Source organism: Nerophis lumbriciformis, linkage group LG36 (genome assembly GCF_033978685.3).
Source record: "Nerophis lumbriciformis linkage group LG36, RoL_Nlum_v2.1, whole genome shotgun sequence".
Lineage (NCBI taxonomy): Eukaryota > Metazoa > Chordata > Actinopteri > Syngnathiformes > Syngnathidae > Nerophis > Nerophis lumbriciformis.
Window position 1 is genome coordinate 20,460,726 of NC_084583.2, and position 22,073 is coordinate 20,482,798.

Genomic DNA, 22,073 nt, shown 5'->3' on the forward strand with positions numbered 1-22,073 from the left:
TTTATCACTGCAACCGTAACCCGGAATAGGTTGATGAAAACCGTACTAATTACGGGAAAACCGGAGTAGTTGGCAGGTATGTAGTTGCATTAAAACAGAAGAAAAACAACATACCATACACATTATGGATATGGTACGTTCTTTTATCAGCCATTTATTGCTTTCTTTTTACCATGTTGTTGTGTTGGCAAAAATTATCAACAGTCAAACTCCTCCAGCTAACAAAAGTCAAAGAAGCCTAAAAACATTTATAGAATTGTCAATATACCTTTGACTTTTTCAAGCCTTAGCATCTTATTGGCCAGTCTGAACACAGTAGTGTTCATGTTCACAGCCTCATCACTTCCAACCTACAACAACAAAATGACAAAGCAGTTTCAGTGGAATGACAGCTTTATGATGATCATCAACAGGCACACTGCTGACTTACAAGGTTCAGTTAGCAAAGATACTGTATATACACCAGGGCTGGGCGCTTATAAAAAAAAATCTAAATCATGATTAAGTGAAACTCTTACCTCTATTTCAGTTTATGCACCATAATCCCACTCTCAATTACTCTACTTTTAAATCGATGTTAAAAACAATGTGTTTAAACTAGAGATGTCTGATAATGGCTTTTTTGCCGATATCCGATATTCCGATATTGTCCAACTCTTAATTACCGATTCCGATATCAACCGATACCGATATATATGGTCGTGGAATTAACACATTATTATGCCTAATTTTGTTGTGATGCATTAAACCTGGGGTGCTCATTACGTCGATCGCGATCTACCGGTCGATCTCGGAGGGTGTGTCAGTCGATCACCAGCCAGGCATTAAAAAAATAGTCCTAAAAATGAGCGATCATAAATCTTCACTATGACGTCACTTTCGTCACTTGATTGACATTCACGGCACCCGAGGGTCTTCTGAGATGACGCTGGCTGCTGCCAGCTCATTAAAATGACCGACTGGAAGGCGAGAAACACTTTATTTCAACAGACTCTGGCGCCGTACCTGTCGTCAAAACTCCAAAGACCGACTGCACAGTTGCACAATAAAAGCTCTGCTTCATCCTGCCTGCGCTACCAAAATAAGAATCTCAGAAAGCTGGCGTGCACAAGCTAGCAAGCTACGGAGTTTGCCGACAATGTATTTCTTGTAAAGTGTATACAAAGGAGTACGGAAGCTGGACAAATAAGATGCCAAAAACCAACCACTTTCATGTGGTATTGGACAGAAAGGAGGACTTTTTTTCTCCTCCATTCGAAAATGCGGACGTTATCATCACTACTGTCTGATTCTTATCAATACAAGTCATCAGAATCAGGTAATACACCAACGTATATTATTGTCTTCATGAAAGAAAGGAATCTATATGTGTTAAACATGCTTGTATTATCTTTAACCACCTTTAAGTTGTTAACAATATTAACTATACGTGTTAAACATGCTTGTTTTATCTTTAACCACCTTTAAGTTGTTAACAATATTAACTATTTGTGTTAAACATGCTTGCATTATCTTTAAACACCTTTAACTTGTTAACAATATTAACTATATGTGTTAAACATGCTTGCATTATCTTTAAACACCTTTAACTTGTTAACAATATTAACTATATGTATTAAACATACTTGTATTATCATTAAACACCTTTAATGTATTAACAATATTAACTATATGTGTTAAACATGCTTGCATTATCATTAAACACCTTTAACTTGTTAACAAAAACATATATTTCATAAATAAGTACGACTTGATCAATTGAAAAGTAGCTCGCCTGCAGAAAAAGTGTGAGCACCCCTGCATTAAACAATGTAACAAGGTTTTCCAAAATAAGAGAACAACTTCAACTCAAGTTATGGAAAAAAGTGTCAACATGGCACTGCCATATTTATTATTGAAGTCACAAAGTGCATTATTTTTTTTAACATGCCTCAACGAGCAGCTTGGAATTTGGGACATGCTCTCCCTGAGATAATCCTGATACCCACTACAACTATGGGAAATACTATACTTTGACTTTCACAAAGTCTAAGTCTAAGAAAGTGCATTATTCTTCTTTTTTTTTTAAACATGCCTCAAAACAACAGCTACAAAAACAATGAAGGCACACAGCTTCAGTCCAGAGTATACTAGAGTAATAAAGTAAACAATAACATAGTCCTCATTTAGTGCAAAACTGCCTGGCATACTGTATAACAGGAAATTATCAACTGGGCTCAATCTGCCCTGCTCTAACGTATTTGTATGAGTGTAACAAATGTGCTGCAAGCTAGTGGTGAGTGCTTGAAGTGGCCTAGCAGCTTCTGAAATGCTGCGTTGAAACAGGGCACCTCCATTCACTGCGAGCTGCCAGGTGTGCGCCATGCAGGGCAGACTAGCCACACCAAACTCCACCGTCGTGTGTTGTCCCTGACCACAACGTGACCTTTCGCCTTGGAGTGGTTTTTGTTGTATTTTTGTTTTTTCTCGGCGGAGTCTTTAAGCGACAACTGGGAGATCAAATTGCTCATATTAAAGGAAGACGTCTTGGTTCCTCCTCGCATAACCAACTTTTTGCAGTCATTGCAAATTGCCAGTTTTTTATCCGTCAGACACACTTTAAAATAATCCAAAATCATAGACATGGTGTCGTTAGTCAGTCATCGAGCGAGCTCGCTTGTTAGCCACGGCTACAGCACCGGCAACAACACACTCTTGTTGTTGTTATGCTTCGCTCGCGGCAGTTTGATGAGGTCATCAAGCGTCGTCAGTAAACCTCTCATACTGCAGTCGTCAACTCCTGTGTTGTGTGTGGGAGAGGGGAGAGGGGAGGGGCTGCTGACTGGGTTTATATCCGTGTTTTACCGGATATGTACCGCTGCGTACAACGGCGTTTTAAAAAGTCATTCATTTTACCTTTTGAAACCGATATATTCCGATATCACATTTTAAAGCATTTATCGGACATCTCTCGTTTAAACAACTGGGACATAATTCCTTCAAGGAATATATTTATTGTCAGCTCGGCATTTGAGTAGTGGACACTGGATGGGCTAGTGCAGGGTGTCGGCAACCTTTTGGACCAAAGAGCCATTTGGGCCCGTTTCCACAAAATCAAAAGTGTTGTATGTTATCGTTATATTGAAGTTAATACTACATATAACCTGCTCAGTGGCCTTGTGGTTAGAGTGTCCGCTAGTGATGGGTCCGGCAACACCGATGCATCGGCGCATGCGTCGAGCTCATAGAGCGAAACCCTGTGTCGATGCGCGTACCGCTTTTAGAAAGTCACGTGACCGATCATGAGCTGTTTTGGTCACGTGACCGATACGCGAACTGTGTCGCACTGACGCCTCCTCTGTGCCCTGTGAGTGTGTCTTTTCTACAGCCGGAGAAATATTAACTAAGAAGAGAAATCGTCTAAAATGTAATACGTCGGAAAAACTTTTTTTTTTTTTTTATAAAAATGTGTAAAAAAATAAAATAAAATAAATTCCCAGTCCACAATCATTCACAACACGTTCTCTTAGATTTCCATGTTATGATACATGTTCACATTATTTATTGACTGTATCTAAAAAAGATAAACATATATTTTTATTTAAATGAAGATATGAAATAATCCTAAATGAAATACAATGACTTGGTTTATATTATTGTATATACTAGGGCAGGGGTCACCAATGCGGTGCCCGCGGGCACCAGGTAGCCCGTAAGGACCAGATGAGTCGCCCGCTCGCCTGTTCTAAAAATAGCTCAAAGAGCAGCACTTACCAGTGAGCTGCCTCTATTTTTTACATTTTATTTATTTACTAGCAAGCTGGTCTCGCTTTGCTCGACATTTTTAATTTTAAAAGAGACAAAACTCAAATAGAATTTGAAAATCCAAGAAAATATTTTAAAGACTTGGTCTTCACTTGGAATAAGCGGTAGAAAATGGATGGATGGATGGGTCTTCACTTGTTTACATAAATTCATTTATTTTTTTACTTTGCTTCTTATTACTTTTAGAAATACAATTTTAGAGAAAAAAATACAACCTTAAAAATGATTTTAGGATTTTTAAACAAATATACCTTTTTACCTTTTAAATTTCTTCCTCTTCTTTCCTGACAATTTAAGTCAATGTTCAAGTAAAAAAAATTTTTTTATTGTAAAGAATAATAAATATTTTAGCTTCTGGTTTTTCGACGAAGAATATTTGTGAAATATTTCTTCAAACTAACTATGATTAAAATTCAAAAAAAATATTCTGGCAAATCTAGAAAATCTGTAGAATCAAATTTAAATCTTATTTCAAAGTATTTTGAATTTCTTTTTAAAATTGTTGTTCTGGAAAATCTAGAAGAAATACTGATTTGTCTTTGTTAGAAATATAGCTTGGTCCAATTTGTTAAATATTCTAACAAAGTGCAGATTGGATTTTAACCAATTTAAAACATGTCATCAAAATTCTAAAATGTATCTTAATCAGGAAAAATTACTAATGATGTTCCATAAATTATTTTTTTAATTTTTTCAAAAAGATTCAAATTAGCTAGTTTTTCTCTTCTTTTTGTCGGTTGAATTTTGAATTTTAAAGAGTCGAAATTGAAGATAAACTATGTTTCAAAATGTTATTTTAATTTTTTTCGTGTTTTCTCCTCTTAAACCGTTCAATTAAGTGTTTTTTTCATCATTTATTCTCTACAAAAAACCTTCCGTAAAAGGAAAAAAAAATGTACGACGGAATGACAGACAGAAATACCCATTTTTTTATATATATAAATGTATTTATTTAGCTATTCTTGTTTAAATCACACTTATGTGTAACTTACAAATGACAATATATTTATTTATTTAAGTGTGTATCAAACTGGTAGCCCTTCGCATTAATCAGTACCCAAGAAGTAGTTTTTGGTTTCAAAAAGGTTGGTGACCCCTGTACTAGGGCATCAAATCAGTGTCAGTTGAGTCGGTCCATAGGTTGCCTGTAGGGATTTTTCATGTCCAGCAGATGTCAGTATTTAGTGACACAGTATCGACGCAGTATCAATACAGTTTTGCAATGTGTCGAAACGCTTCATGACGCCTCATCAACCCATCACTAGTGTCCGCCCTGAGATCGGTAGGTCGTGAGTTCAAACCCCCCAGTCTTACAAAGTTCTGCAACAGACATTCAATTCTAGGTGCAGTGTTTCCTGGTGAGAAACCATGACCCTTAACTTGTCATGATTTAGCTTCTTAACTTTGTTGCTAATAAATAATGGTAACTAGAGAGGGATTACGTGGTATTGTAACTGGTGCTGTGTTACAATACTCTAATTGCAAACAAAGAAGGCATTTATGCAAAGGTGGGCAGTATGCCTCATGACTGAATCACATCAACACAGGACAAATACTGCAAGCCAACCAATTGCAGCCTTTGTCACGCCACTGGTACACAAAGTTAGACTTTAAGGGGTACGTCACGCTATACAAGAGGATTTGGAGGAAGACGACAGAGCTCGCCTTAACGCTAGGCCTTATTTCTCACAATGAAACACTGACCAAAGTTAGCGTCTGTCTACAATCTGCAGTCTGAGTGCAATGAGCTGGCGACATGATCTAGATCACCCCAAAAATCGAATCACTTGTTCCTTATCGCATTTCGACATTCCCTGAATGTTGCATCAAAATCCACCCATACCGTTGTGAGCTATGAGACTAAACAATTGACAGAAACCCCAGCAAATACATAACCTCCAGGAGGAGATAAATCTGCAAGAACGAACACAAATAGCCTGCTGAGAAAGTTATAATTAGTAATGTTACTATTTGCCGGTAAGGTCTATTCAGGTGTACTGGAGAGGAGGCTACGCCGGATAGTCGAACTTCGGATTCAGGAGGAACAGTGTGGTTTTCGTCCTGGTCGTGGAACTGTGGACCAGCTCTATACTCTCGGCAGGGTCCTTGAGGGTGCATGGGAGTTTGCCCAACCAGTCTACATGTGTTTTGTGGACTTGGAGAAGGCATTCGATCGTGTCCCTCCGGAAGTCCTGTGGGGAGTGCTCAGAGAGTATGGGGTATCGGACTGTCTGATTGTGGCAGTCCGCTCCCTGTATGATCAGTGTCAGAGCTTGGTCCGCATTGCCGGTAGTAAGTCGGACACGTTTCCAGTGAGGGTTGGACTCCGCCAAGGCTGCCCTTTGTCACCGATTCTGTTCATAACTTTTATGGACATAATTTCTAGGCGCAGTCAAGGCGTTGAGGGGATCTGGTTTGGTGGCTGCAGGATTAGGTCTCTGCTTTTTGCAGATGATGTGGTCCTGATGGCTTCATCTGGCCAGGATCTTCAGCTCTCACTGGATCGGTTCGCAGCTGAGTGTGAAGCGACTGGGATGAGAATCAGCACCTCCAAGTCCGAGTCCATGGTTCTCGCCCGGAAAAGGGTGGAGTGCCATCTCCGGGTTGGGGAGGAGATCTTGCCCCAAGTGGAGGAGTTCAAGTACCTCGGAGTCTTGTTCACGAGTGAGGGAAGAGTGAATCGTGAGATCGACAGGCGGATCGGTGCGGCGTCTTCAGTAATGCGGACGCTGTATCGGTCCGTTGTGGTGAAGAAGGAGCTGAGCCGGAAGGCAAAGCTCTCAATTTACCGGTCGATCTACGTTCCCATCCTCACCTATGGTCATGAGCTTTGGGTCATGACCGAAAGGACAAGATCACGGGTACAAGCGGCCGAAATGAGTTTCCTCCGCCGGGTGGCGGGGCTCCCCCTTAGAGATAGGGTGAGAAGCTCTGCCATCCGGGAGGAGCTCAAAGTAAAGCCGCTGCTACTCCACATGGAGAGGAGCCAGATGAGGTGGTTCGGGCATCTGGTCAGGATGCCACCCGAACGCCTCCCTAGGGAGGTGTTTAGGGCACGTCCGACCGGTAGGAGGCCACGGGGAAGACCCAGGACACGTTGGGAAGACCATGTCTCCCGGCTGGCCTGGGAACGCCTCGGGGTCCCACAGGAAGAGCTGGACGAAGTGGCTGGGGAGAGGGAAGTCTGGGCTTCCCTGCTTAGGCTGCTGCCCCCGCGACCCGACCTCGGATAAGCGGAAGAAGATGGATGGATGGATGGACTATTTGCCACCAAGACTAAGAAGCTCTCTAACAATAACCTGCTATCCAAGAATGTACAACACTTTTTCTCAACAAGAGGAGAAACATAACCTTAGAGGAAAATGAAGTGAAGTGAATTATATTTATATAGCGCTTTTCTCTAGTGACTCAACGTGCTTTACATAGCGAAACCCAATATCTAAGTTACATTTAAACCAGTGTGGGTAGCACTGGGAGCAGGTGGGTAAAGAGTCTTGCCCAAGGACACAACAGCAGTGACTAGGGTGGCGGAAGCGGGGATCGAACCTGCAACCCTCAAGTTGCTGGCACAGCCGCTCTACCAACCGAGCTATACCGCCCCTAAAAAAACAACTAATTTAAAACATTTGTATGCTCGTACAACACTTAAAACCTTTAGCATATCTGTATGTGGAATTAAGTTATGGAATGGATTAACCAAAGAAATCAAACAAAGCAGCAATATGATTCAGTTTAAGAGACTGTTCAAACTACAAGTGTTCACAAAGAACTATTATGATGAACATCTCGAACCCTTTTTTTTTTTTAGATAAATTATTTATGTACTTAATATTTGTTAACTATGTTATATTATTTATCAATTATTTATTTATTCACTGTTCTGTTACAGAGAACAAGGAAATGGGATAAAATTGCTATGGTGTGAAAAGGGGTAGGATTAAATAAGCTCAGCTTCTTCCTACTCTTCGGGCGTGCTGTAATGAAACAACTGAAAATATGTGATGCTTTACATTGTATCGTATGCATGTTCCAAATAAACTGAAACTGAACATCAGTTAATCATAGATACATAGATATAAAAATACTTACAATAGTGACGTGGGCCTCGTGAGGCTTTAGACTATGTTTCTGTAAGACAGTTGAGAGGGCATCTTGCAGTGTCTTACTGGACTTTGCCATTATACCCCCAGTCTTACCCGTAAAGGCATTTTCCAGCCTGAAACACACAAGCAAAGGCTAAAGAAACTAAAACATGTGTGACAGCAACATAATATTCAAATCAGTCACAGAATCAGTGTTTCCCACACATTCATTTATTTGTGGCGGCCCGAAAAGGGCTCGACTTGGAGAGGAGGTAGGCCTACAGTCCGGACCACAGGAGGTTTTATCAAAACGGTGTAGACACTTAGAAATCTCATAAGGAAAGTGAACAGACGTCCATCAGTGTGAAAATTAATTTGCTTCCAATACTTCCAGGCAGGGGCGCCGAAAAGGGGGGGTAAAGGAGACGGATTCTAGGGGCCCATGATGGAGGGGGGCCCAGAGAGGCCCCTAATGATGATGAAATTATTATACAAAAACAATAATGACACTGTGTTGGGGGCCCTGTAAAGATTCTTTTCATGCGGCCCAAAATCCCTAGCGGCGCCCCTGCTTCCAGGCTTCAACTAGTGCCGCAGCTGTGGCAGCTGGCGCAGCTGAGGCAGTAAGAGAGGGTGAGGAGGAAGGGATAGTAAGTACGCAGGGAGATGTTGTAGGAAAGGAGGAAGACAGGCAGCATGTAGAGCCAGCTAGGGCGGAGGGAACAGGTGAGACTCAGCAAACACTGAAAAATAAAGCAGGGGCAGATCAGAAATGTATATTCTTATGTGCCTTATAGACAGGACCACGACAAAACATAGAGCGACTAGCTCCAGTGCGACCTGTTCAGCAGCAGCAGGAGGAGGAGGAGGAGGTTGACTGACTGTGGCAGGACACCTCTGCCTCTGTTTCACTTTATGTTGCTGGTAAATAATATGGTTGTAGTAGTAGGCTAAAGTTAAATTATTTAGTATGCACTAATTAAAGGGGCAGAGCTTTAAGAGACATTTTAGCTTTTATATTTTATAAGATATATTTTTTGTAAGAACCACAATTAATAAATATATTTCAGTGAATAACTAATTGTTAAAATCTGTATATAAATATGTACATAAAGTGTTGTAATTATATTCCAACTCCGCGTTCTTCTTGGTCATCGCCGCTGCCGCCGCCACCCCCGCCCACACCACCACAAATAGATGCCTGTCTGCAGAATAATCAAAATAATTCACATTTACTACATTGCAAATTACGGAAGTCCTTACTGAATCAATGTCAGGTGTTAAAACATGGACTTCCCCCCCAAAAGTAAGGGGTGCCATGTTAAAGTGTCTGCACAAACCTTCTCGGGTGAGCAAGAGTCAATGAAAAAATATATGTGTGTGAATGTTGTCTGTGTTGACCCTGCGATGAGGTGGCAACTTGTCCAGGGTGTACCCCGCCTTCCACCCGAGTGCAGCTGGGATAGACTCCAGCACCCCCCGCGGCCCCGAGAGGGGCAAGCGGTATAAAATGGATGGAAGGATACATAAAAAAAAAAGTGCCAAGGAAGCTGACTCACACAAACGTCACCCGAAGCTCAAGCAAGACCTGCTGATCTCTCAGCACAGAGCAGTCCTGATCCAGAGATAATGGTTGCTGCGGCAGAGACAGAATTTGACTTTCAGAGATGGCGTCATTCACTAAGGCTTAATTTCAAGTTAGTGACGCATGGAGAAGGAAGTCGTCGCATAACGGCTGTTGCTGAGCAAATTTGGGAAAAAGTTAAAAGGACACCATCACCCTGAATGACGTAGTCATGTGTATAAGGCAGCGTGGCCAAGCACTCACTTTGTCCTTGCCATGAAGGTAAATGATGACATCTTTCAACGAGAAGCCTCTCTTCTCACAAAGGCCAGACAGCATGTCTCTGATGGGCACGCCATTATGCGTTGGCGCCAGCGAGGCACTACCATCAGGCAGGTAGACGCAGCAGTAGCCACCTTCCATCCCACAGCGTCCTCCAAGGACACCAGCCTGCTCTGGGGAGCGAGGACTTGCTTGGCCATTCTTAATTGTACATACAAAATAGTTTTAAACAACCAATATTCATTCTCAAAATGCCTTTACGATTAAACATCTTAAGATGCACTGACCTCTATCGTCCTGTAGAGGGAGTCAAGCTCCACATTACTGCTCGACTTCACAGCCTTTCTGACAGAAGGGGAAACATTGCTTTGGGACATATCTGTGGAGATGAGGCAAAGAAAAAAAACAATGAATGATTTCCAAAAGGGCTGACTTGGATGCACAAGCTCTACAAAAAGCAGGCCACACCTCCCCAGGATCCTCTTTTCTGTTGTTTATCCAAGGAGAGCTTGCCACCTGGAAAACTGCCGCAGTGTGACTTGCCCTGTTTGAGAATGTAATATTATTACATACCTGCCAACTTTTGAAATCAGAAAAACCTAGTAGCCAGGGTCCAAGCTCCCCGACGCAAAATGATTATTAGCATTCAGACAGGTTAAAATGTTGCTAAAACCATCACTTTTCTATCAGTCACAGTGACTTTTCAAAACAAAAATATTACAGCAAAAATCATATGGGTTGATTGACATGTTTATTCTGTAAGCTAACTTCAATAGTTTGAAATTATTTTGACAGTTAATGCCAGTTATCCTGTCAACCTTTCACAAGACTTCAATTTGTTAATTGAAAGTATAAACACTTTTTACAGTAAACAAATGGTAAAACAGTACTAAACAATTCCATTAAGAAAAAAATTGGTGTCATTATTAACTTTCTGTCCAAGCTTGTATAATCTACTGCCTTGTTCAATTGTAAAAAATATTCTGTGCCTAAAATTCACATTTCTATCACAATTATCATACTGTGAACATGGTAAGCTAACTTCATTAAAATTAATAGTGCTGTCAATAGCATGGAATTACAATTCAAATGTAGTTTTTTTGTAAGCCTTTCAAAAGAATTCAAAATATGAAAAATGAATGAAAATGAATTTAAGCCATCAGACACTTGAAAAGTGGCACATCACATCTCTAATGTAATCATTTTAACTTTTCAACAGAAATAGCACTGCAAAAATATTAAGGACATACTTCTGTATTTTGGTAGTTATGCTGTCAACATTTAACAAGATTTCTTCAACTTGGACTTGAAAGCATAAATAGTATAAACACTTTTAACAGTATAACAGTACTAAACAATTCCAATAGACAGAGGTGGGTAGTAACGCGCTACATTTACTCCGTTACATCTACTTGAGTAACTTTTGGGATAAATTGTACTTCTAAGAGTAGTTTTAATGCAACTTACTTTTACTTTTACTTGAGTATATTTATAGAGAAGAAACGCTACTTTTACTCCGCTACTTTTATCTACATTCAGCTCGCTACTCGCTACTAATTTTTATCGATCTGTTAATGCACGCTTTGTTTGTTTTGGTCTGTCAGACAGACCTTCAAAGTGCCTGCCTTACTGGTGACGTTTCACTCCGTTCCACCAATAAAATGCAGTCACTAGTGACGTTTGACTCCGTTCCACCAATCAAATGCAGTCACTGGTGACGTTGGACCAATCAAACAGAGCCAGGCGGTCACATGACCTGACTTAAACAAGTTGAAAAACTTATTGGGGTGTTACCATTTAGTGGTCAATTGTACAGAATAAGTACTGTACTGTGCAATCTACTAATACAAGTTTCAATCAATCAATCAAAAGTGTGAAGGAAAAAATACACTTTTTTTATTTCAACCGTACATCCCGTCAAAAGCCTAAAGACTGACAGCACAGTTCCTGTCTTCACAATAAAAGTGCCGCTCCATCGCGCTTGCACTTACAAAATAAGAGTCTCCGAAAGCCAGCGCAAACAAGCTAGCAAGCTACAAAATTTGCCGCCAATGTATTTCTTGTAAAGTGTGTGAAAACGAATATGGAAGCTGGACAAATAAAATGCCAAAAACCAACCACTTTCATGTGGTATTAGACAGAAAGGAGGAACTTTTCTTCTCCTCCATTTGAAAACGTGGACGTTATCATCACTACTGTCTGATTACAATCAATGCAAGTCATCAGAATCAGGTAACACACCAACTTATATTCTTGTCTTCATGAAAGAAAGGAATCCGTATGTTAAACATGCATGTATATTCATTAAAACACCTTTAACATGTAAACAAAAACGGCAAACTAAATAAATATAAATGATATACTGTATATATCAATTTATGTGTATATAAATATATATATATATATACATACATATATAAATATATATATATAAGTATATATATATATATATATATATGATATGTGTGTGTATGTTACTCATCAGTTACTCAGTACTTGAGTAGTTTTTTCACAACATACTTTTTACTTTTACTCAAGTAAATATTTGGGTGACTACTCATTACTTTTACTTGAGTAATAAATCTCTAAAGTAACAGTACTCTTACTTGAGTACAATTTCTGGCTACTCTACCCACCTCTGCCAATAGATAACATTGGTGTCATTACCTTTTTGTGGCTAAAACGTTGAAAGTTTTCCACTTGTATCGCTAGCAACGGCATTAGACTTGTGTTTTTTTGTCCCAACGTGGTCTTTTACATCGCTAATTCCTCCGTGTCCGATCGAAAAATATTGTCTGCACAAGGTGCAATTCGCATAGTTTTCACCCTTTTTGGAACGGATAATTATTCCCGGATAGGCTTTTGAATATTCTTCACGGAATGACTGCAGTTTTCTTTTCGGTTTAAGACTCGTTTGCGATTTTTCTCCGGCTGATTCCATGATCGTTCGCTCGTTTGGAAACAATGGCAACTGGTGCCTCGTGCTTGGCAGCGGTGCTATAAATAGCCTCGCGCATGGCATTCGGAATGGCTCGATAGGAAGTTATGGGAAGCAGTGTCGATTGTGATTGTTGTTACGCGATTTCGTGAATAAAACTTTAAAAAATATATATATTTTAATTAATGAAAAACCGTATTTTTTATCACTGCAACCGTAACCCGGAATAGGTTGATGAAAACCGTACTAATTACGGGAAAACCGGAGTAGTTGGCAGGTATGTTATTACAAGACCATTAAAACTCATATCTTAAAATCAGTTATGTAAACAAAATCACTGACATTCTTTAATTCATTTTCCTTTCCTGCCTGATGCTACCTTTTTATCGCTTAAATTTGGGCTTCTGGAGGCCACATCTTCCCAGGATATTGTGCGGAAAGGTTGTGCAGAGTGCTGAGGAAAACGTTTGCCTTCTACGCTTGCCAAGGTGCAGCTTTGGTAGAGGGACGAGCACACAAAGCGTCTGTAGCTGTCCATCTTCATCAACTTAAAGATCTGGGAAACACGAGGGGGAAATTTAAAAAAACAAAACAATTTGAGTCCTTGTCGGCTTTTGGGAGTGTGTCCAAACAGACCTGTGCTTGAGCCTTGTTAAACATCTCAGGCGTGGGTTGTTCCAAGTCTTTTTTGTCTGTCCTGGCTGTGTCATCAATGTTGACCGAGTGGGGAGCCTTCTCAGACAAGTACATTTCATAGATGGAGCGAGCTTCTGCCTTGAGCTGGAAATACCACCCTTTCATCTTAAAGTGTGAATATAACTTGAAACACGATTCACGTTTAATCTGAATGAAATCATAGAAATTGTAAATTCTCAGAAAAACAAGAAGTCAACAGACTGCTGTGACTTGGATTTTTCTCTGATTAAAGAAATTGTTGATTTTATAGCTGTTCCCTTCACTTATATATGTAATATTTCTTTTATAAAAGGAGTTTTCCCAAAGAAAATGAAAACGGCAAAAGTTATTCCCATCTTCAAAAGTGGAGATAAGCATCAGTTCACCAATTATAGGCCTATTTCTCTACTCTCACAATTTTCAAAAGTCCTTGAAAAATTATTTGTGTCAAGATTAGACAGTTTTATTGATAAGCATCACTTGCTAAGTGAACACCAATACGGTTTTCGACCAAACAGGTCCACTTCCACGGCAGTGATGGAACTAGTTGAGGAGGTAACCACTGCTATTGATAAGAGGGAGTTTGTTGTTGGCGTTTTTATTGACCTGAGCAAGGCCTTTGACACCATCGATCACACATTACTTTTAAACAAAATGCAGAGGTATGGTTTTAGAGGTCTTGCTCATGATTGGTTGAAAAGTTATCTTGGTGGTAGAGAACAGTATGTGCATATGAACAATGTAGATTCAGATAAAAAGATTATAACACATGGAGTGCCCCAAGGTTCTGTACTGGGACCAACATTGTTTTTATTGTATATTAATGATATCCGCAAAATCTTTAAAAAACTCAATTGTATTCTCTTTGCTGACGAAACAAGTCTGTACTGTTCTGGGCAAGACCTTGGCCAACTCTTAGAGACTGTAGAGAGCGAACTCCACATACTAAAGCAATGGTTTGATGCCAATAAACTGTCAATCAACCTAAATAAAACAAAATATATAATTTTTGGAAATAGGAAAAATAACATACAGTGTCATATAAGAATTGATATGGAGATAGAAAGGGTGTATTCAACAAAATTTTTGGGAATCTATATAGATGATAAATTAAATTGGAAACTGTACATAAATATACTTAAGACAAAGATGGCAAAAAATATTGCTATGTTACATAAAATCAAAAACTCCGTAAATCAAAAGGCTCTTAATATGTTATATAATTCTTTCGTACTCCCTTATCTTAATTATTGTGTTGAAATCTGGGGTAACAATTACAAAACAAACATCAACTCTATATTCTTACTTCAAAAGAAAGTGATTAGAATTGTAAATTATGCAGATTATCATGACCATACCAATGCTCTGTTTATTAAATTAAAAACATTAAAACTGCATGATCTTGTTGACCTCAACACTGCTATTGTGACGTACAAAGCTCATAACCACATGCTGCCTCGGTGTCTACAGGAGAGGTTCATACCCAGAGATAATCCCTATGACCTCAGAGGTTCAGATGTCTTCCAGAAAGCTAAGATAAGAACGAGCTTAAAAAGTATATGTGTTTCTGTCAGGGGGGTTCAACTGTGGAACAGCTTGGATGATTCCGTAAAATGTTCCAGGTCCATTCACACATTTAAAAAACACTTTAAGACCAATGTCTTGGAAAAATATATCACTCTTGAATCAACACAGTAGTTAATACTATGATCAATGGTAATTAAAATACTAAATGTGGGATATAAATAATAATGGAAGTATAATTGTTTGTATATAGTATATAAAATGGTACAAAGGTTTAACACGCGTATAAGGATATTTCACATGCCTTTACTGTGTATATAACTGAACAGTGTTCATATTGTGTATAATGTGTATTTATAATATGTTGTACAAAAGACATTTCATAATTTTCGGAAGTTCATCTTGTACTTGACATTGTTTATAGGGTTAGGCGCTATAAGTGTTCAACTTCAGCCTAAACCCTTTCGGTCTGCAACATTTTCATTTTCAATCTATGAATGTACAACTGTTTGTTTATTTTGTTGACCATTGACCGAAGAATAAAACTTTACTTACTTACTATCTGATGACATTTTCTTGACTATAATTAGGGTTATCCAATTTGCTTACTGCAACTACATCATCACACCCGAGTTAAATATCAAAAAAGGAGGGAAATCAGTCATACCTCCTCCAGTGACGTGGCTGAGATCTTCCTGAACTTTTCACATGACTGCCAGAATAAAATGTTCTCCACACTCACCTCAGATCTCAGAAAGGCCTGCAGAGAAATACATTATAGGCACACCTACCAAGTGAAAAGTAAAAAAAAAAAAAGTCTGTTTTAATATATTATCTTACAGTAAAATAGCTGACTCCACAGGGGTCTTCCAGGAGCTTTTCAAAAGAGACAGCCCAGCTTAACACACTGTTAGCTGGGCTGGTCTCTCCGCCTGGGGTCGCAGGGAGGCTGGAGCTGCTGCCTGCACTGCTCCTTGCAGACATATTCAACTCTGCACATAGCCAGAAAACACTCACCTATTTACCCGCACAGCTGAGCGTGACCAAGAATGAGACTGCGATATGATTTTGTTGCATGCATGGGCTTGTTCCACTCCAATGTTGGTAGACATTTCATGCTCACCTCCATCTGACATGGCGAGGCTCTGTTAAGAGAAAGTCAAATATATAAAAATCATTATCTATGTCACAGAGATTCTCAAACTTTTTTCACCAAGTACCCTCCTAATGACCAACATTAAAATACAGTAGCGTAGTAGGTCTAAATATTCATAAAAACAACGCAGAGACTTTTTTAACAAGTATATTTAATATGTTTGGCCACTGTAACATTATACACAATAGTTTGAATATTTAATTAAGTGATTATTTGGTGTACCAAAAGATAGAGTGGTATGCATACTACAGTTTGTGAATCAATAATCTAGAAAATTACTGGGGTGGTACAACAAAATAACGGAGTCATTCGAATTTAATAGCCATTTCAGAAAATGAGAATAAAGGACCCATTGATTTTAGGCCCATCTCTATTGTTTGCAGTAGCACAGTTACACAAAAATCAAAGGCCCTTGAATTTGTACAATTTGATCAAAATTACACTTATCAATCAATCAAAATTTACTTGTTTAGCCCTTTATCACAAATGTCTCAAAGGGCTGCACAAGCCACAACGACATCCTCGGCTCAGATCCCAAATCAGGGCAATAAAAAAACTCAACCCAATGGGAACAACAAGAAACCTTGTAAGGGACCACAGATGTGGGGACCCGCCCCTGGGTGACCAGAGCAATAGATGCAGAGTGGCTACGGTTAATAATGTGAGAGTCCAGTCCATAGTGGGGCCAGCAGGGGATCCTCTTGCATGTAGGCACCAAGGGGCTCAGAGACGTCACGGACTGATGCATAAGGAGTGGTCCAACTTCATAATGTGAAAGACCAGTCCATCCACCAGCAGGGGATAATCTTCAATGGAGACAAGTCAGCAGCGCGGAGACGTCACCAACTGATGCAAAGAGCAGTGGTCCATCCTGGATTCCAACTTTGAACAGCTAGAGGACTCATCCGTGGAGGCTGATCCGTGGTCACCTGATAACTTCTCTACGCAGGAGAGGGAGGCAGAGCAGAAATAGACAGCAGATCAACTGGTCTAAAACGGGTCTATTTAAAGGCTAGAGTATACAGATGAGTTTTAATGGGACTTAAATGCTTCGACTGAGGTAACATCACTAACTGTTACCGGCAGAAAACGCTCTATAGCCTGTAGACTTATTTTGGGCTCTGGGAATCACTAGTAAGCCGGAGTTCTTAGAACGCAAATTTCTGGCCGGGACATATGGTACAATACAATCAGCAAGATAGGCTGGAGCTAGACCGTGTAGTATTTTATACATAAGTAGTAAAACCTTAAAGTCGCATCTTAAGTGCACAGGAAGCCAGTGCAGGTGAGCCAGTATAGGTACATATAAAGGTATATACAGTATAGGCGTAACATGATCAAACTTTCTTGTTCTTGTCAAAAGTCTAGCAGCCGCATTTTCTACCAACTGTAATCTTTTAATGCTAGACATAGGGAGACGCGAAAATAATATTTTAAAGTAATCGAGACGAGATGTAACGAACGCATGAATAATGATAGCATCGACTTATGGAGCATTGCACCCTTCTCTGTGATTGCTGGCAGTCTGGCACTCGACAAGACAGCAGCGGTGCGTGCACACACACACAAACATCTTTCTGTACTATTATCCTCTCTAGACTTTGAAGTCTGTTGAAGTGAACTTAGCACTTATTCTTCTGTTGTTTCAAGCTGCTTACTTGTGCGATGTGCTGCATTTTCAGTCTCTTTCTCCAATTCCACAGGTATATTAAAACACATGGGGTCACCCAGGGCTCAATCCTTGCCTCAATTTTATTTGCGCTTTACCTTCTCCCCCTTGGTTCTATTTTTAGGAAGTACAGTATTGCATTTCATTTTTACGCCGATGATTGCCAGACTTATTTTCCCATGGCACAAAATAACACGGTTCAACGTCTTATTGACTGCCTGCACGACATCAAAGTCTGGCTTTCAGCTAACTTCCTGAGCCTAAATGAAGATAAAACAGAAGTTATGTTGTTCGGTCCAAGTCGCTCTCCCTCCCCCAACGTTGACCTCGGCACTCTGACCCCGTATCTCAGCGACTGTGTCACAAACCTGGGGGTAAAGTTCGACTCAGATTTTAAATTCGAAAAACAAATCAGCAGCGTCGTACAAAAAAGCTTTTATCAATTACGCCAAATAGCGAAAGTGAAACCGCTTCTATCAAGACATGATCTTGAGAAATTAATCCACGCCTTTATCTCGACTCGTCTTGATTACTGCAATGCCCTGTATGTTGGCATTAGCCAGGCCTCCCTCGCCCGCCTGCAGCTCGTGCAGAACTCTGCTGCTCGTCTGCTAACACAGACCCGCAGACGTGAGCACATCACCCCTATTTTAGCGTCCCTTCACTGGCTCCCTGTGCGTTATCGAATCAATTTTAAACTCCTTTTATTTGTTTTTAAATGTCTTAACAACCTCGCGCCAACCTATCTCCCAGACCTCCTTCAGCCTTACTGCCCCACCCGATCCTTAAGATCAGCCAATCAGCTGCTGTTGACGGTCCCTGACACAAGGCTGAAGCTTAGAGGTGACAGAGCTTTCGCCGTTGCTGCTCCCAAGCTCTGGAACGACCTACCTCTGAGTGTTAGACAAGCATCCTCTCTTCCTGTTTTTAAATCTCTCTTAAAAACATACTTTTATTCCATGGCTTTTAACACTGAGTGATATCCATCCTGCAATGGCGCCCCATAATACACCTGCTGTGAACCTGTTTTTATGTTTTTATTTATTCTATTTTATTTATTTATTTTTTATCGTGTTCTGTTTGTGTTGTGTTGTGTTTGCTCGGTACTCGTTTTATCTTTTAACCTGTCCATTGTACAGCACTTTGGCTACCCCTGTGGTAAATTTTAAATGTGCTTTATAAATAAAGTTGATTTGATTTGATTTGATTTGTAAGAAATGTAGTTTATTCGCCACAATTGTGGTGATATTAATTTAAAGCGACCACTATTTATTGAGTATGGACGTACACAAACAGCGGTATTGCAGCTAATAGCAGTCATACTACCGTTTAAGTAGCCTCGCCTGTCAACAAACGGACCAAGCTGCAAAGTATGAGCCATAAATGATGATTTTTGTGATCAGCAGTGAAAAGTATTGATTGGCATCTGGCATCATAAACTTTTCAACAGAAATTGGCCAACAATGATCGGTGGTTGATCAATTAGAACACAGTGGCATCTTTTTCTTTGTGCGCGCTCATCTTCTCTCGACGCATCAATGCAAGGTACATGTCAACGCACCACTGCAGCCCTGTTACTTATATTCTTTACACACACACACACACACACACACACACACACACACACACAATTATAGAATCGACGGCAGCTCTATTGAATCGTTCACTGGTTTGGGTTACCTCTGCTTAATAAATAGATTTAATGCGTTTCCATGGCTTTATGTTCTAGTCGACAAACGGGGTATTGTTGGGATGGCAAGTTTGTCACTTCGATCGTTGATTTGTTGTTCAATATTCCCTCCAACCCTCGTTGTTACTAGTGCACAGTGCAGTTTGTGTTAAGTTTTAAAGAGGTTGAAAATGTTTTATTTTGCTGACCAGTTCCTTTAACTGAGGCCTTGTTTCTTCCGTGTTGGAAGACTTGGGTGTGTGAGCTAGGAGCCCCGCTCCCCTCTGTGCATGGCACAGGAGGGAGGGACACACAGAGTGACACTTCCTCGTGAATCACTTGTCCATTTGGTTATGGTTTAAGTTTATTTCAAACATGCTATACAGATGGGTGAAAACTTTACTCGAGAATGATCAAATTTAGATGGATTTATTTTAGGAGCAAAATGCGACGAAAGGGTTTGAAATCCCAAGTTTTTTTTTCCAAGTTGCAGCCTTTTAGGCGCATTTGCGAGTAAATGTTTTGCACCCCACAGCCCTGATAAGTTAGAACTATATGATACTTTCTACTAGAAATGGCAAAAGCGAAAAATGCATGTGCATGTATGGACCAGTCTGCCCAACAAAGATAGACAAAAAGAAGGAACTAATTGACTACAATGGAAGCCCAGCGCAAAGCTCCTTGGATAAAACTTGACCGTAACCAATGGGAAAAACATCACAAACTGGGAAAATTCCAAACGGCTCATTTAGAGAAAGGATGAAAAAAGGCAAGAATGTTTTATAAATATCTCTGTCACTCCTCCATGGTTTAATTTCTATTTTTTATTTGTTTATGCAGATTTCAAATAAACAAAAACAGGTACCAATAGGTAAGAAAAGTTGGTTTGACCTAATAGGTGATCCCCTTTAAATTGGTGCTTCAAATGCTGGAAACCTATAAATGTTTAACAGGAGATCGGCATAGTTTTTTTTTTTTTTGCTTTTAACAAACAACTTGTGCAAGCATGGGTGCATGCTTGAAAAGACCAAAGATAGGAATATTACAAGATACAAAATGAAGTGGCAATTTCTATAAATAAAAACAAAACACATTGAAGTCTATTAGATAAGCCCCCACTCCCCCACCAGCTTGAACAGAGTGTGCGTTAAAGAAAAGCTTTTATCACACTCGCTGAGTAGAGCCAAGTCGCATACATCCTACACATGACAGGTTGGCAAACAGGCCTCGCTTGGTTTCTAGCGGTTTGTTTTTAGCAGTGTTGAGATACAGCTTGTTTGCTTTTGGCACTGCTGAGAAGGCTGACAGAACAAGATAAAACAAGAAACCACTCGACAGATGCCTTGACGCTATAAGCAAATATGTCATCTTAACATCTCAAAATGGAGACTGTAGGCCAATTTACTTGACCCTTTAAGTAAATCATCCCTGAAAGTCTTACAAACTTACCATATGGCCAACGGGAGACCGAAAAGAATTGCAATTCTTTGCCATGGTAGCCAAGACACCACAGTTGGATGTCAAAGTCTAACACGATGTGGTCCACGCGGCCTGGAAACAGAATGGCGTACTCCACCCAAATACTGATACACACTTCTACAAACCGTCTAAAAACCTCATCACTTGAGTTACTCGGTCACTTCCTGTGTGACGAGGAAGTTTCGCCATAGCAACAAGCCACAAAAGAGGAAGTAAAATTACAGTAATGACACGGTTCTCAACCAAAATCTTGAGAAACAAAAACACAAATAGTGTATAGTACGTATATAAAAAGCATGTTTCTAATGAATCACTATTTAGCTTGTGTACCTGTGATTGCCTCCTGTTTACAATTGACATCATTAAAAGCCTCTTGAATTATATGGGTTTTTTTTCATAATGTTTACTATTGACATCATTAAAAGTCTCTTAAATTATATGGGGTTTTTCATAATGAACAGGTGACAGTCACAAGTGCCTATGTAATATGTATTTTGTAATGTACAGTCAGTTTGTACGTGACAATCGGCCACTGGCCTACTTACCTCCCTTGCAGGGATAGCTTGCGCCTGCTCAGATCAAGGTGGTTGGGGTTGTATTTGGACTAATTGAAGAGCAGAGAAGTTGATAAACGTAATAAACATAGTTTGTATACAGTATATCTGTCCGTATAATCCTAAAATATGGAGTCAATCTAAGCACTGAAATATGTTTTTTGTGCGAGCTAAAACTGAGGCAAGTCCGCCGACATGAAAATTGTGTAATATTACGTCGAGAAAAACTCCACTATGGTCAGATAGTATCAAACAAATGCACAAGTATTCGCTCTAAATAGCGTTTTATTATGTTTTTAAACCATTCAGTTTGTATTTAAAACGTTATGGTTATACCGCAAGTGTGCTTTTGCCGCTAATTAACTAAATAAAATAAACTTAATCAAGTTTTTATCTTTTTCATTGTTATTTTTTTTTAGGTGGGGTGGTTACTGAACTAAGCTATTTGCTTTTTATTTCATGCATTTATGCCAAAAAAGGGAGCTATGATGGTATGAAATTATTTTCCAAAATATAAGTCGTACATTTTTCTATTGTGAATGGATAATTCATACCTGCCAACTTTTGAAATCAGAAAAACCTAGTAGCCAGGGTCCAGGGGCCGGAGGCCCCGGTAGGTCCAGGACAAAGTCCTGGTGGGGGGTTCAGGCTTCGCCCCCCGACGCAAAATGATTATT

At 39.7% G+C, this 22,073-nt stretch overlaps 1 protein-coding gene across 3 annotated transcripts in view; it reads right to left on the bottom strand.

The window, feature by feature from the left end:
* Nucleotides 1-22,073, bottom strand: part of rgs14b (regulator of G protein signaling 14b) — a 43,727-nt gene that overhangs the window by 9,285 nt on the left and 12,369 nt on the right. For 2 of the 3 annotated variants that reach the window (XM_061930511.2, XM_061930510.2), the window contains exons 2-12: nt 15,993-16,014; nt 15,710-15,861; nt 15,537-15,629; nt 13,307-13,450; nt 13,050-13,226; nt 10,201-10,276; nt 10,020-10,111; nt 9,715-9,933; nt 9,446-9,522; nt 7,894-8,020; nt 269-350 (exon numbers count right to left, since the gene is read on the bottom strand). In XM_061930511.2, coding sequence (XP_061786495.2) covers nt 269-350; nt 7,894-8,020; nt 9,446-9,522; nt 9,715-9,933; nt 10,020-10,111; nt 10,201-10,276; nt 13,050-13,226; nt 13,307-13,450; nt 15,537-15,629; nt 15,710-15,861; nt 15,993-16,014 — 1,261 coding nt within the window. Of the gene's footprint in view, nt 1-268; nt 351-7,893; nt 8,021-9,445; nt 9,523-9,714; nt 9,934-10,019; nt 10,112-10,200; nt 10,277-13,049; nt 13,227-13,306; nt 13,451-15,536; nt 15,630-15,709; nt 15,862-15,992; nt 16,015-20,812; nt 20,950-22,073 lie in introns of those variants that run through there. The other variant, XM_061930512.2, reaches the window with a different exon arrangement.